General features: G+C 44.9%; 1 protein-coding gene across 1 annotated transcript in view; it reads left to right on the forward strand.

Annotated features, from left to right (window-relative positions):
• The first annotated feature begins 7,681 nt into the window (after nucleotides 1-7,681).
• Nucleotides 7,682-17,117, forward strand: part of LOC128709686 (mushroom body large-type Kenyon cell-specific protein 1-like) — a 68,986-nt gene continuing 59,550 nt past the window's right edge. The window contains exon 1 of the mRNA XM_053804696.1: nucleotides 7,682-7,775. Within this exon, the coding sequence (XP_053660671.1) occupies nucleotides 7,682-7,775 (94 nt within the window). The remainder of the gene's footprint in view (nucleotides 7,776-17,117) is intronic.

Genomic DNA, 17,117 nt, shown 5'->3' on the forward strand with positions numbered 1-17,117 from the left:
TCAAAAATGACATAAGTCAAATTTGGAGGATCGTTATACACTACTACTAATTTTTCGATTCTGGCAGTAGGTTTAATGCAATTTATGCACATAGTATTGACGAGGATGACAACATCGACGATTGCAACATTGATAATGTGCTTGAAAACACCGGCTTCGGACGAAATGGCATTGCAATGTTAATTGTGAATAGCAATATTAACAATGTTAAGAAACATTGTGTGAAATTAGAAATAGAAAACTTTTGAAAAACCTTATAAAAAAACATTCATGAATTCCTTAGGGGTGGTTTTATACACACTAAAATACGGTATTTACAAATAGCGTTGTGCTTTGTGCCAATATGTTATAATACTTTAGTGTACAAGAACTTGAATCGATCTAAACATCTTATTTCAAAATCTTATTTAAAAACATCATCGTGTTCTACGTCATCGTACATTCAGATCTTTTATTCTATATGATATTCTTCATATAAAAACCAATATTTATAACTAGAACGTGTAACGTATAAACATTGCGATTTGTAGCCAAACTGACACAAATAAAGTATAAAAAAATTGTTTCACTCGTGCTGAAAAACCTACACGTGCCCGTATCACGGAGAGCTATTTCCTACTGATATTTCCATTCCATGTCCACTCGCTTAGGCTTTGATTGCAGCGCTACCCAGGCCAACATGCCGACGGCTGGCAAGGTGGCAAAAACACCTGTTTTCTCACAAACCGCACAAGTTGGCCCCGGTCGCTCGATAACCCGATAGCCCGAGACGTGTTCCGTGACTGAAAACGTAAACATCGGCAGTCCACCGACGCAAATGCAAGCGCCGACCCGCCACATGCCACCATCAGGCGACGCTGGTTTTGCAGCACATGAACATCCACACGGATTGGTATGTGACCGAGATAAGCTCCGTGCCGACTTTGCCGGAGCGACGCTCAGTGCCGCATCGTCGTAAACACCTGTTGCCTGGCTAGGTGGTTCGGGGATAGCGAGTGGTCTGGAAATCGTTCTTTAGCGAGACAACCGATCTGTCATGTGCAACAATCGCGTTGGCCATTGTTGCCGGATAGTCTGATAGACGGTTTTTAGGAACGAAACAAAGCAACAGATCCGCGTCGTTTCTTTTTGTTTGCTTGGCCGGCGAAGAACACGTGTGGTTTTTCCTAAAACTTTGCTTTTTTTGCTCTGCTATGTTGTTTAATAAGGGAATAAATATGGTGCTACGAAGCCGACCAATTAGAAGTGAAAAATGTGGGTTAAATAAATTGTCTACCCAACACTGGTGGACTAAACCAATAGAACGGTTAGCAATGCTTTAGAATACATTTACAAAGTGACACATGTCACATGTCTGACAGCGTCGATGATTTCATGTTTTTGGGTATTTGTTCTTTTGTTACTTCTTTATTGATAATTGTAGTGCATTTCTTCAATATAATTATAACAGGCTATCGAAGGCCATACAGCCGGGAGGTTCCATGCTGGTTGGTTGGAGACGATCAGTTTTCGGCAAGCTTCTCATAGCAAAAAGTCAGATATAACAAAAAAAACACACGTCCTATAACTCACCTGATATAGAAAGATCTTTAGTTCTAAGTATGTTAAGTTTGCTAAGTATGTATAACGTAATAAATTTCTAGAATTTAATCGTATATTTGTAAGAATCATCAAAATTCACAATTTACAAACAATTTGTGGTAAAATTTCAGCATTCTTGGCATATGGCAGATGGATAATTTACGACAAATAGCTACAGTGAAAATGCCAAAAGGTCGTACTTAGTCGACCACTGTTCTGGACTACTAGTATTTGAACAAACTAGGAATACTAGGAATGGCTGAATGAGGATCTGTTATAATCACAAAACGATTTCGCATCGATGACTAAGCGGATTATTTATGGCGAAAACGTTCATGTTGTGTACTTGGTGGGACCAAGTGTGCCGCTAGAGTCCAACGTAAAGAAAGAATGCAGGGAAGGCTTACCGATGACAATTGATCATTTTATTCCACGCAATAACCAAGCTAGTAAAGTGTAAGAGATTAGAGACCCAAAAGTTGTAATTTACTGTGCGTAGATGGTGATAAGCAGCTTCACGTACGACATATGCTGTTGCCAATTTCAAATTCCAAAATGATATTGGTACATTACATCAAAATGTATGCCAGTTCACACGCAGTATGCGATTCTGCGCCCGTGCTCGTACAAGCATCAGTGCAAGCTAATCAAATTCATTTTGAACTTAACACTTCATTCTCGTGAATTGATTTGTTTCAAATGGTATTCACTGGTGGCATTTAGTGCCTACCGTCGGCTGTTGCAGCCAGCATGATTGATCCCGGAGCGGTTGTTCTAATTATGCTTTCATTTCAGAACAGTCGAGCTAATGCAAATGTGCTCATTGCATTACCGAACGATGCTTCCTCTGCCTTCGCCATTCGCTTCCCATTTTCGTAGCTAGTAACCAATTTATGAATAATTTTTGATTGATCACTTCACTACTAACTCGCACCTACACCTTGCAAGTTACCTGCACCAAAAATCCCGTCCAATCGTCCGCAATCGTCAGCTGGCGGAAGTACGAACGACCTATTTGACAACCTTCGACCTGTTTCTAGTGCCGGTCGATTATTGGATTAAAATTGCCAGCCCCGAAAGTAATCGGGCAAACGGTCGATTCAACCATTTGCAACGGTCGTGCCCGTTCCGGCTCCAGTTTCGAACCTAGATTTTTGGATCCTGTGGGAGGGCGACCAATTAAAGACATCCACGTGTAGCGGACCGTACTGTTCACTAGCAGTGCTCGCTGTGTGCCACCACGAACCAACATTTGCACTGTTGAGGATGTAGAGTTATGCGATCCGGCCACGACGCAGCCTGACGCTCGATTGCTAATTATGCAATCTGTTGCACCATGCACATTGGTGGGATTGGGCGACTGAGGTTAACGTGTGGGAGTGTAAACGTCCAACTACACACACGCACACCTCTAACCTAACCTCTCATCAATTCATTCATTTTCGGAAGGATCTCCATTTTGGTGTCGGGCTTCCCGGGAAATCCCTTTTCGATTTTCGTGTTTCCTTCCGTTGTCATTACGATCCGAGCGGGCATACAGTCGCGTAGTAAACGGTCGAGATGCATGCATTGCCGTTTATCCACCCTGCCTGCTTGCTGCACAGCATAACGTACGATACAGATCCAAACGACTGCGAGCGAACGAATGGTCCGAACGTTGCTGAAGCTATTTACGGAACAAAAAATGCTTCCCAACGCCGTCACCTCGCAGGTGCAACGGGTGCATTGATATCCGAGCATGCAACAGTACGGCGGATAGAGTTCCCTGTGTTCCCTGGCACTCGACAGAAGCACTCGTTATGCGATGCGACTCGACTTCCCCGGTACCATTTGGTCAATGTAAACCGAAAATTAATACGAATTTAAAAGCTGGCTCCCTGCTTTGCAAACTCCGGCTGGTCCGGGGTCGGAGTCTACGAGTTTGAAATCTTTCTCCTGCCATGGGCAAATGCGGTGTGTAAACCATCGTACTTTGCGTTCCCGGTGCCTTTCGGTATGCCACATTGCTGAACTTTAACTATGCTCATTCCCAATGCACTCGACTGGTATTGGACTGTGGGGAATTGCGGGTGAAAATGGGGAGCACGGGAAAGGGGTTTATCGTGCAAACCAACACTCCATAAAACCGGTCCCAAATCGTTTAACTTCTCGTCTGCCAAACAAAACCGAATTACGGAAGCTTGGAAGTCCGGGCGGCATCGGTGGAATGATGCGAACGGATACGGAGCGGGTAGTAAGTGGTTTGGTGACGTGTAAATTTTCGGCATTTTAACGTAAATTGCTCTCCTTTGTGCCGGCACACACCTTGCCTCGGATTTCCCGCTAGTGGTGGGGGAAACACGGGAATTGATGTTGCACCACAGCTGGGTCGAGTTCGGGTGTCTGTTAACAAAATCTGCCACGAAAGCCACTTCGTTCCCAAATTGTTCCCTCCGGGGAGCAGATAACGAACTGGAACAATCGGTAGGTTTCAAAGGATGGTGCTGTCTGTGGATGGTTTTATTTAGACCTGTTGCACCAGTGGCTCTTCTCTTTGGAGTGATTTGTCAGCGTATGAAAATATGAACCCAAGAATAAAAGGAAAAGAAATCCTAAACACATGATACACACCTTGTAGCATTTGTTGGACACACTTCCACACCTTATGTCAGTGCCGTTACCAGGAGAAGTTTTCCTTTCCAAAATGAATGTTCCAATGTGTGTTTTCCGACGGTTTTGAAAACGGTTGCTCCAAAACGATGGTGGCGCTTCGAGTGGTTCCAACGGAAGTTTGCTTCCGCCCGTTAGCCAAAGCATCGAATAGTTTCTCGTCTTGTGCTCAGAGGATGTAAGGGATGTTGGAGATTATTGTAAAACCTGTTGAATGTTAAACTGACACACTTGCATGTACGATGTATTAGTCGTAGTGTTTGAATGTGATTTTGAATGTAAAGCATAACACATTTCCTTACTCCTCCTGTGAACACACCCCAAAGAGGACGTGATCTATTGAAGGAGTCCTTCTGTTTTTATACCCCGGTTCCTCTGGCGGAACAACCAATGTGTTTGTTATGTTGCCTGTCATGGCACCAATATTCATTTGGATTAACTAGATGGACCTTACGGGCTGAGTCGTTCGGTGCCATTTTAATAACATGACCAGCCCACCATAGCCAGTATAATTCGCTGTGCGATAGTGAGTTCATTGCAAAAGTCATCAAACTTGTCACTATAGCGACTCCTCCATTGTCATTCTACGCGTACTTCTTCTGAGCGTCTTCCTCACGAATGCGACTATGAGGTTTTCGTTTTGGTTGAAGTCCATGTCTCAGAGGCGTATGTGAGTACGGGAACTATAAGGTCTACATAGTCCCAGCTTCTTTCTTCGCAACAGGTGTTTTGAGTAGAGAAGTTTCTTCATATTGTAGAAGGACCTGTTTTCTGCTAGAACCCTACTGTATCTAAAAATCAATGCTATAATCGGTGTTGACCTTCGACAGTTTTTTTGAACGACTTCAAAAGAACGACTTACTTGTACGCCATCGCTGAATAAATCAGGATTTGTGGTATCACCATCAATTTGGTGGCATTGTCTTTTCACTCCTTTATACTATTCTTTATGTTAATCCTTTTTTATAAATTATTTTCTTAACTGCATTTACTATCATTACCATCTTTTTTTAATTGAAAACAAGTTTTAGTGGATCAGTGCAAAGAAGCCCGTTTAACTTCATCTTAGGATTTACATATTTTGTTCATTAATATTATTACTGTTATTTGCTTCTTGCTAAAAAAAATGCAGAAAGGTATGTTCACACGATACAATTTTCTGCTCGATTTTTCACCCACTGCAAACCTTTTCTTGCATGTGTTGGTGTATTCGAGCAGAGCTGGCAAATCTTTTTGAGCAGAAAAGATTGGCCAACTTTGATGGACAACACAAATCATTTGCATGCCATCTTTTGACAACCGGTTAGAATTTCAGCTATATTGAAGCAACAATGTTTGATCGCAGTAGCCAGAAAAGGATAAACAAATTCATAAAAGATTTTAATCTTTTGAACACGAAACACAAACGAATCTGTTTTTATTGATACAGTTTGATTGATTCTTCTTTCCTTCTCATTCCAGATGTCATTCTGCCTCCATGACACTAAGCTAACACGATCATCGTATTGATTCGAACTAAAATTCATTCCAAACAAAGTAAGTACATTCGGAACTCGCACAAATTCTCAACACACAAGTGGGAATCCGTCTGTGTTTATTTAAAAAATTATAATTTTTCTCAAAAGTTATCTCGATGTTTTTTTTATGCTGCCCTATTGTACGACACAGAAGCTCCACAAAAATCGAACCAATTCTTCCCTAAAGGGTTATAATAGGCCACAGCAAAAAAAAAAAATTAGTGGCAAAAAAGCGAGCCAATGCAAGTGCGATAGTAACTAATGCCAGAACGCGAAGGCGTCTTGCTGTCGCCCGGAAAAATGCTATATCTCCAACCTCATGTGCACTCCCTGCAACTGCGCGCACTAGTGGTAGTGGAAGTTTCCTTCTTTAGCAAGCGTTGCGTTTGCGTTTTTGTTTGTTTGGCTGTGTCTGGATGTATTCGTACACAGACATGGCGTAGAAACCGCCCGTCCCAGGCTAAGTAACTGCAGCTATTGCAGCGTTTTAGTGGACGAAGCCGCGGACGGTGGCCAAGGATTTGCTGGGCGACGGGTGTGTATACCAACGGGCGTGTGTGTGTGTGTGTGTGAGCTGGTTTTTTTGTTACGTTATTTCCACCCCATCCCATAGAGATGCATTTTTCGTCCAGCCAACAGAGTATGTGTGCCGCGTGTATATGAGCGGAAGTGGCCCTCGTTCTTATAGCGTTTCTTTCTGTTTTTTTGTGTGTGCATCATTTTTTTGAACGATTTCTTTTCATTTCCGGACTTCCAATTCCCTGGCCAAGTTGCTTAGGAGTTTATATGGTGTTTCGTGTTTTTTTTTCCTCTGTCGTTCTTTTCGTTCGAGGAGTTTGTTGTTTTTTTTTGCGCTCAAGCACCATACAAGTTAATGTTGTATATTTCGTTTAGTTTACCCACCTTCCGGTTCATTTTTCCCCGCCTCGATTCTCGCCGGCGGCGCTTATATTTTTCTTCGCTGTGTGCAATACTTTCTGGTGTGTATTTTTTAATGTATATAATTTTTTCCGGCACTAGCATTTCCGTTTGTATTCGAGAAGTTCCAGCATGGTGTGCAGCAGAAAAGACAGTGTTTGGCGAGTTCCGGACCTTTCTCTTGCGCGGCATCTCGTTCGTTCGGATGCGTTTGGCTGGTGGACGCTCTGTGTCGCTCGTTTTGCGCACAACCCGCCCTGTGTCTAGCTCCCGCTTGCGTTTCCCGGCAGACGGGTCTTTGTACGTTTTCAAAATCCCGACCACTTGTTGTTGACGGTATACTTCTAAAATATTTTCCCATTATCTTATTTTCCCGTTTTGGGTGTTCATTCGTTTCGCTTTACTTTCAGCCCAGATCCTCCTCATCCACCCACGAGCACATCTTTCTGCATCAGTAGTAGTAGCCATCACCGCCGATACCGATATCGAGTGCGCGCGTGTGTTCTGCGTGTTTGTGTACGTTTTAGTGGGGCGATACTAGTGAGCCCCGTGCGGTTTTTGCATTCCATTTCCGGCACGGAATCACTGTAACGTGTGAACGAACGTGTTTGCGAGGGTGTGAAGAAACACATCCCTTGCGCGATTGTGTGAGCTCTCAAACTATAGTACATGAAGAAAACAGTCGATAGCGAAACATAAAGAAAAAGTGCAGGCAGTGAGGTTGGCTCGAGAACATTGCAACAGGTGTGACGTTACCGTGGCCGCTTTTTAAACCTATTTTAGTGAATTGATGTTACTTAGGCGAACAGCAGTGAATAGCCCAGATCTGCACGGTGCACAGTGTGGGAAGCGCGAATGTGCAGCGAAGATTTTCCAGCACAACAAATTGCCAAGTCGGAACCACCTGTGGCTTCTTGGAATCGTGTCCTCCGGGTGCGCCGTTCGCTGCAACCAAGTGGGTGCTGCTGTCTGCAGGAAATCGTCCACCTTCAGCACCCTGCTCCCGGGCCGTTACGATGGCAGACTGCTCGTACGCTCGCTGTGTTCAGGAGCGGCGCTACATAAGACGAGAGCTGGCCAAGTGGACGAAAAATATGGTGCACATAGTCGGTAAGTGTACTTAATATCTGTTTTAATCGTTCTATTCTGCAACGCATATGTAAGTAAGGGAGTGTTTTCTCATACCCGCGACCTACCACGGCGCGCATAGCAGTAACGATGCCGGATCAATAAACGATTTAGAATGCACAAATTTTGTCATTCACACCTGGCGGGGCAAACTTTACGGTTGAAAGTTATAACATCTCCCTGCCTTTACGACTTTTGTTGCCATGCCGAAATAAAGTACGTTTTTTTTTATTGTTGTTGGTCTTGTCTTGGAGCGCGATTCCGCGTACGAACCTTGCTCTCAGACACACCTCGCAAAAGCAGTCGGCTCCTCTCGAGTCGCTGAGCAGTAGTGGTAGTAGTAGTAGTAGTAGTAGTAGTAGTGCATCCGCATGTTGGACGCGCGCAACAAGTGAAATTTTCCTATATTTTCGAGTTGCTTTCTGACGTTTTTTTCCACCCTACACTACTACCCCCCCCCCCCCACTTTGCACGCTCCCCACCACTCCTTATCAGCCTTTTTGGTGGTGGGTGTGAGTGCATCCCTACTCGGTTCCTGACGCACGCAGCTAGCAAAGGGATGGGATACTTGTTGTTAGCGGCACGTACCAGTTTGTACTGTGTTTCACTTTTTACTTTTTTTATTCGTTAACGCGTCCTCCCCCCCCACCCCCCCTCTCCACCGCATCCTGCCGACCATCTCCATCCCAGTTGTGCATGCGTCCTTTTGGTGGACGCGGCAGTCTGTATATGTCTTGCAGGCGCACCCTGAAGCCAAGGCTTTGTTCGTGGCGTTGCGCGAAACAGAGAGAGATAGTGTGAGTGTGAGCGAGAAACGTTCGCTAGTGCTTCCCGTGGTGGATGGGTCCGAAGTGCACTGGTGCTGGGCGATGGCGATGGCGTACACACAGAAAGAAAGTCGTTGTATATAAAACCGAAACTCGCCGTCTGGGTCGGGTGGGTTGCTAGGGATGCCAGGACACAAGGCATGGCGAACCAAGGAGCCAACCCACCACCCCCCGGTACAGGAAATATAATCAGGTTTGTGCGCTTGTGTGTCAGTCGTTTCCGCTTTTCGTTAGTTCCGTTCCTCAATGTGCACCCTTTGGCGCAATCGGGAGAGCCTTTTACTGCGGGTGCTGCTTTCGGTGTGGCCTTCCTTGGGCTTCCTGTACAAACACGAAAATACCAACCCGTCGGGGACCGTTTTGCGCCTACCCGTCCCCTGATTGGGATTGGTTCGACTAATTCGTGCTCCTTGCGTTCCACCCGCCAGCTACGGTTGCATAGGGAAAGCGATCAATTTTTGTTGTATAACGCGGTCTGCATCAACCAGCACCCGATTTGTCTTGGCCCAAAACCCCTGAAATGACAGGAACGAATGTGTTGGGTTGGTGCTTCAAGGCGGCCGCTCTCTCCTCCTTTCACCACCCAGACGCCGTGGAGCGCGTCCTGCTTGATCTATCTCGCTCTGCTTGTCGCAGGCAGCAACAGAAGAATGGAAATCCTCCTCCTTGAGATGGTATATTTTCGACCGAGAAGGTTGCACTTTTCTTTATCGCCTTTCTGTCGCCTCGCTCTCGCTTGGTTCGTCTGACCGTGCATCCAGCACCAACACCAGCTCCCGCAGCCGGCTGTCTTCTGAATGTGGATCGAACGGAAAACTTCTTCCCACCCGGGGGCGCAGCGCTACCTTACCAAAAACGCACTAGAAAGGAACGGAAATGTCACTTCCCAGTGTACTGCATGCTCCGGCACACCCGTGTCGGACGATCCCGTATCCGATGCCGCTGGTAATGGGATGGTAGTCCAATTTTCGTTCAGTTCCATTCCGCCACGCACCGTTTCTCGATTCGTTTTCTTGCCATTTTCCCGTGCATCCTTATCGCTTTCGTTTGCTGAAGTTGGCTGCGTCTTCCGGGTGTACCCTGGCCAGAAATGGAATAAAACACGTGACTGTGTGGTGGAAAAGCTTCCTACCGCCGTTTTTCCATGGAAGCAGCGGTTGCGGCTAGGGATGGTGGCTGTGTGGCAGCCGTTTCCGATGTTGTCGGTGATGGTGTACCAACCCACACACACACAGCCGTTGCGATGCGTTGTATGCTACGGGCAACAGGTTTCCGTTTCAAACACGACCGAAAACAACGACAAACACCGACAAGGACGAGAGGACGGCGAGACGTTGGCCATGGAGGAGCGTGGTGAAAAGTTTTCTTTACAGCACAAAATCGCTATCAAAGTGTGCGACGTTCGGAGCGTTTTGCTGGTGGATCTCCTTTCCCACCGTGTATGCATTCGTGGAATGTCGGTCGGGTTTTGCGTACAATAAACGGCTGATGCGGAAACAGATGGTAGCCCATGGTCTTTTCACACAAATAAATCAATGAAGGATTTTCCAATATTGCGCAAAGGATTGATGGATGGAAGCCGTCTCGCCGAAATTGGTGGCAGCACACCACTTGGATAATGCGTTATTCATTCGATGAAATCGATACCACTTTATCACGAATCGCGAGGTGCTGCTGCTGCTGCACATAAAAGAAACTGCTTTGTTTGGGAAGAAAGCTTAAATTGTATGCCAACAGGAACAGAAATGTCAACAATGTCATCTTAACGCGCGAATGAGTTGATGAAATAGTGGTTATAAAATTCGATCACAACCGTTTCATCACTCGTTAGCTGGTTTGTGTTCTAACTTTTAATTCGTTACCGTGCTATTAATTGGCAGGAAACATGCTAATCTTTGACACAAACATACGCAGACAAACACCCTAAACCTCAGAAAGCAACTAGTGGTTACACTCCAAACAAGTGCCCCTTAACCTGCGCACCTTCCGCCGTTGCACTTGGCACTGCACACACCGACATTTCGAAGTGTTGCGCCATGGAACGCAACGAAATCACTTAATAACTTAATCCCTTTAACCGGCGAAACTGACGAGCGGCCAAAAACATTTGCCCAAACAACCGAAAACATGTGCTCGGCAGACAGATGTCGACCGTGCACACGCTCATCTCTGGCAATCATCGCTGCAGTGTGCATGTGTAACGGAAAACGAGCAACGGGAAGGCCCACAAAACACCCCTTGACAACCCTAGCGCTGTCGGGTTTCCAGCCTAAAGGCCGAAAGTTAAATGGCACCAAAATCTGAAACGATCAACTTTTTGTGGGGCGAACTTTTTGAAATTGATAGAGATAACCGGACCGGTCTGCATTCGTCGCCCCGCTCGTGGACAGTGCAATGTGGCATGGGCGGAAGGTATTTTGTGGAAATTCTAACCATTCCGAAAATGACCCGTTTGGTGTTGCGAAGGTTCGCCGTCAACGTTTAGAATGGACTATTTGGGGCAAACGATAAGGATGCATTCATTCCTTCGGAATAGATAAACGATTGCAACGGAGTGAAAGCGTCTGGGTTTGCCTCCCGACAGACCAGCTGCTAACTGTGCCACACTGTCTCGTGTGCTTCTGTGCCTATGTCTGCAACATTTTCGGACAAGTGGGCACTTTTTGTATCCATTGAGCACTCGTCCTCGCAAGCATAACGATGGAAACGAGTAGGACCCTCAGTCCGGTGGACACCAAGGCTCGGTGTTCAGGTCGTTAGAAACGGATACGATGTCCTTCTGGTCGTTGGTCCGGTGGTCCAGTCCGATTTGGCTTTTTTTCAACTGAACCGGCACTCGAAACCGTAACCATAAACCAACAGAATTGACCATTTTCGGGGTGAATCTGTTCACCCGTACGAACGTTCTGAAACGTTTGTGCCAACCAGGGCGAATTGGTTTCGCAAGCAGGCTAGATGCGAGGACTTCCAATAACCTTAGCCTGTTGCACATCTCACTGCAACGAATGAGTATCGAGCAGAAGAAAAGGAACAACAAAACAACAACAGCTACAAAAAACCAGGGTAGAAAGGTTTTCTGTTTCAATGCGACTGGGTAGAGAATTGGTTTCCATGCCCGGCCTGTACCGACAAAGCGGAAGCCAATTTTCCTATCACCCACCCGCCGGATGGAGATTCAGCTTTTGGCTAGCTGCTGTATCCTGTTGCTTTATTTTTGGGGCCACACACAGCACTACCGCACTCTGCATGAGAAAAATCCCACAAAATCCAGACGGAAACAGGACTGGCAGACTGTTGCATGTGACCAGTTGTGGCTGTCGGCTTCGTTTCCTATGATATTGCAATGTCTGTGAGCGGAGTGTACAACTTTATCCGTATCAGAAGGTGCTGCAGCACCTGTTGGGAAAACGCCTTTTTTCGGCCTTTTGTTAGTGTTGCATTTAATACAATTACTTAAAGCGTTTTCGTACGTACACGTTCCGGTCATTTCGGTATACTTAACATTAATGTATAGCTAATGAAAGGAGGAGTTACATCATTTAAGGTGTGTTCCAATGAATTGAAGCTCTTTTACCTTAGTAGGCAATTTTCACCAGGCGCCTCCATTGTCCTTAGAATTGCCATTGCACGTATTAAAATTGTTAGGACACAGCAGGTGTCGGTGTGATGCGATTGAGGCGAAACCTACGAGAGACTGCACTAGTTGCGAATGTTGATGATGCGGTAAATTTTAACCAAATATCAACCCACACTAACCAGACAGCCAACTTCCCGGAAGGAGGCATTTTATCTGGAGTGTCTTCACTCGTCTGCCATCGTTTTTTGATACTCGATTCCATCAGCCGTACGGGAACGGGCATGCGAGCTGTTTTTTGTGTGTGTCACGCAACGGATATTGTTTGTTTACGGCAGCGACCAAGCGCACCATCCACCGAAAGCTCGCGACATGGCAGCAGGCAACGCGATACGAAGATAATTTCATCGCCTCGCGTACTGAAGCCCCATGTTGGCAATAGAGCAATGGAGAAGCTCGTCTCATCATACGATTCCATGCGCTAAGCGCGTCAAGTGCTCTCCACTGGTGGTTTGGCGTTTTTGGGCGATGGCGAATAATGGCGTGACGCCGCATCGGTGTGACCACCATCATAGGGCGCACGTTGGCAGCATGCCACAACCGTTGCCGAATGGCGATGGTGAGCTTCGCTTGGTACTGCTAGCGGAAACACTTGTTGATGGGCCGATCCGACACAGTCTGTGCCGTGCTGTCTAGTGGTGGTAGCATACCGTTGCCGCTAGCACATCTTGCCCGATATGCTAGGAAGCGGACGGAAGGCCTACTCAATGCGACCCTTACCCAAAGAGCGCATGGAACGTAACGCCGGTGCAAGAGATAATGTCGTACTGGCCGGATGAATGGAATGTTGGCAAAAGTTTGCATCTTTCTGTTGCTGTTATTGTTTATGTTGCTGCAACGGCTGCTTCCGGTCGTATTGGTGGGCAGTATTTAGCTTACTGCGTGAAATGGAGTCTCCAGGGTGAATGGGAAAGTTATCGTTCGTGCTTAAACGGCTTATCGATTCTTGTCATTATTTTGTGAGGTATATTTTATGATTGTTTTTAATAACTGTAATAAGCGATTAACATTGTTTAGATTCTGAAATGTTTAACTTATTGGCTAAATAAATATCCGAAATTTTAAAAAAAGTATTCGTAGTTAATATGTAACGCAACACAACAAATTAATAGTTGTATGTTTTCCAGGAACAAGCAACAGGTTGCCAGAGTCATTACTCTTGTTAATGTGAACAATCGTTGGATAGAAGCCAAATATATTCGAATGAGAAATGCATGCTCGGCTCAAAGATATACGTTGGCGTACGAGCAAGAGTCCAAATTAATGGAATAAGCTTGTATGACTGAAATTGACGTTAGCCCAAATAAATATAAATCACTATGTTTAAAGTAGTGATGGGAAAATTCGTTTTTTTTGCGAAACTGAACGGAACTAGGTTCTTTGCTTAAAGTAACTGAACGAACCTAGCAGGTTCGTTGAATCCACTTTCACGAGAAAATTAAAATAACCATGCATGTTAGTACGATTTGCTTTGAGATGTCAGTTAATGTAAACAACGTCTTGCCGGGAACCGGGCGAAATAGTTGTCTGCTAGTGTTGCTGAATGTAGCGAATTTATTTACAGGATCGCACACCAGGTGGTGCTAGGAGCAAAGTCAGGTTTGACAAAAGGGTCATCGATCGACGCTAGGTCTGTCCAGTTGTAGAGAAAATTCGTTCCGCACAGAATGTAACCTTCTAAGCCTACCACAAATATCGTGGTATACGAACAGTTGTTACCTATGAGAATGGAATATAACAAAGAGTATTATATTGCAGAAAATCATTGAAGAAACATGAACACATTCTTGTCACTGTGAGTGTTGCTTACACTCTACTCGGCTTTGAGAAAGAGTAACAGAAGTTATAATTACTGTTATTATTATTATAATTATTAATATGAGTTATCGTTATAATCTTTGCAAGTTGAACATAACTTGTAGGTGAAAAAGCCTACTTTATGTTTTTTTGCACCTAGGTTCGATCGTTCTACTCAAGGAACTGCAAGAACCTAGTAGGTTTGGAACGAAATTCTCATCACTAGTTCAAAGTACCAGTTGGTTTTTAACCAGGTTTGATGCTTCAAAAGATTTTTCTGCTTCTTATCCGTTTTTGTACTAAGATGAGTCTTCTTCTTGCGATAACGGCGTACTGGGTCATGTGGCCTGCCATTTCTGACATACTAGACTTATTTTACCACGTAGCCAGATACTCAGAACTTGGTACGGGGAATTAGTCTAGATGAGGTTTTGGAACGGTCCTGTCGTGTGAGGACCAGCAACGCTACCAACACACCAACAAGCCACTTCGGTTTAGTGTAGTTAATATGTGCGTAGTTAATATTTCAACAATTTTGTAAAATATATCTAATTTTATAGAATTATGCCCAATGTTGTAGTATAAATAATGAAAATGTATCATAATTCATTAATAGGTGAGAATTTTCATAAATTAATAAATTGAATTAAATCCTTCAATTATCTTAAGGAAGGGCTTTCCTTGTTACCAACACTTCATTTGCGATCGTTTAGTTTAGCGACTATCAAAAACGCTGCCCAATACTGTCCTCTTTGTCTGGACATTGCCACCAGTTTCGTCTTCTAGATCCATCAGGATAGACGATTGCCCAAGGTAGCGCTGGGGAACTTTCGGACGACACTCACTTGCTTCAGTCCACCCTTCAAGCTTGTGCTAACTTCTGTTGAAAGTTCCTTCTGGCCCAGCCAGTTTTGATCCGGGGCGATGATTTTGTACTTTCCCTCACTTTGGTCGTTCATTTTCGTTCTTTGTCCAATTTCGAAGCCAATCCGTACAGTTTTTGCTCTTCGGGCAAGTAAAATCGAAAAAAATCCGATGCTGTCCCTTGTTTCGCCAGCATGTTGGTGGAACCGGACACATGCCCATGAGTATGATTTGGGTTTGAGTTAAAAACATAGCGAAAAAAAGGCACACTATGGGCCCGTTTCTTCATTAGAAAGTCCCCAGTTGCAGCTCCGTTCGTGGCATCAGCTCAGCGAGAGTAAAAGAGAGCAGCTCCGACAAGAAGTGCTAAGCAATACGTGCAGCTTAAAATATACTCACACTCGGACAACGCAGTGGAGAAACAGCCCTGACCGCTCTCTTCCCGCCACACTCCCATCCGCATGGGGCGAGGGAAGCAAAAATTAATGATTTTTTTCACAGCACATCCTTTCGCTTGCGTCCGCTCTTGTGTCGCTTCTTGTTTTATCCTTTCGCGGCATTCGGTTTCGGGCAAGGATCTAATTTTTTCCACCTTCCATCCAACCAACCTCATGGTACGCATGGACTCGTTCCTTCGCTGGAAAGTTTTTGCCCAGAACCCCGACCACGTTCCTGACCGTCCAGGGCGAGTCCCGGACATTGCACAGCACTGGCAACGATGCGCTTCCTTATGTGCTTATTTATTATTCATTTTCATTCTACACGCCACCGCCACGGCCGACGCTGGGTAACGAAACGCGATATTGAGTCTTTGCGCTGCACCCTTTGCACCACGGGACGGGAGTTCCCTTTGGTCCGAGTTGCCACCTAGCTCTAATTTTCATGTGTGTGTCTGTATGTGTGCGAGAGTGCGGTCCACTCTGTGTGCCACTGTAGTGGAGTTCACTCGTAGGGTCAATGCAAAAACCGAATATCAAAGTACGAGCTACCACCCTTCCTCAACTTCCATTCAACGAAGGAAAGAACAGAAGGAAAGCACGAGAAATGCCACCCACTTCGGGTGGGAGGTGAGAAAAGCTGTGCTTAAAAAATAGGATGGCCATCCGCTGTCGTCTCCACGTTCCGATCGTTTCATTGCCGTGGCGACCGGACCAGCCGGGTTGCTGCTTGCATCTTGAGCGAGATGTCCAGTTGAGTTCGGATTTTTAGTGGAGAAAAAACCGAAAAAAAATATTGATGATATCCGCTTCCGCCAATGCAATACCAAGACGCAAACTATCAACCTCGACGAGGCAAAACGGCAAAATTGACGCACACGTACACACGTGTATATATATATATATATATATCCTTGCGAACACTCTCCCACTGTGTGGGAAAAGGAATAGTGTATAAAAATTGCATCAAGCTTCTTTGCTGCCCGTCCCCACTGCTGCGAGTAGAGATGCACGGGTGGTGCGAAGGGAGTTGATTTTTTCCCGATACGCTCCTTAGTATATCTATGTCTCTGTTCCATCTGTTCTGCTCGTTCGTTTATGCCACTGTTTCTGTTTCTTTCGGTTGATCACGGCCTCCAGCTGAATGTTTCTTTTCCTCAGCTGTGCTTTAGATGGGGAGTTTTTTTTTTGGCCGTACCATCATGGAGATTTTTCTTCATTGCATTTTCCCCATCATGGCGCATGAAGGTAAAAAATGTACCCGATGCGATTTTAGATGAAGTTTTGTTGTTGTTGCCATGCATTTTATTTTGTTTTATTTTTTTTTTTCGTCTGTTTGGTTTGAGTTGAAGTATTTTTTTTCATTGTTGCTTTTTTTCACGCTCAATAAGAATAATGCGCACAGCGCAAATGCTGCCTCACACGAAAACCCCTTCACAAATACCTATGCACCGTGGAAAGCATCCTTACAGTTCGTGCTTGTCCAGGAATTGGCGTCCAGCCTTTCATCTCAGTTGAGCAACGTTCCGAAAGCCTTTTCACCTTTTGTGAAGTATTGTACAGTTTTAGCAAACAATTTTACCGATAGCCTTCATAAGCAAAAAAAGTTACCTAATTTCATACAACTAATATTTATGATTAATGTATGTATTGATAATATTAATATCGGAAGCTAAATGTGAATGTTTCTTCATAATACAAGTCTTAGAATTTTAGTAAAGCTTGTACCTATTTCGCTAGCTAATTTCTTTCAAGAATGTTGTAG

The sequence above is a fragment of the Anopheles marshallii genome, chromosome 2, assembly GCF_943734725.1.
Source record: "Anopheles marshallii chromosome 2, idAnoMarsDA_429_01, whole genome shotgun sequence".
Taxonomy (NCBI): Eukaryota; Metazoa; Arthropoda; class Insecta; order Diptera; family Culicidae; genus Anopheles; species Anopheles marshallii.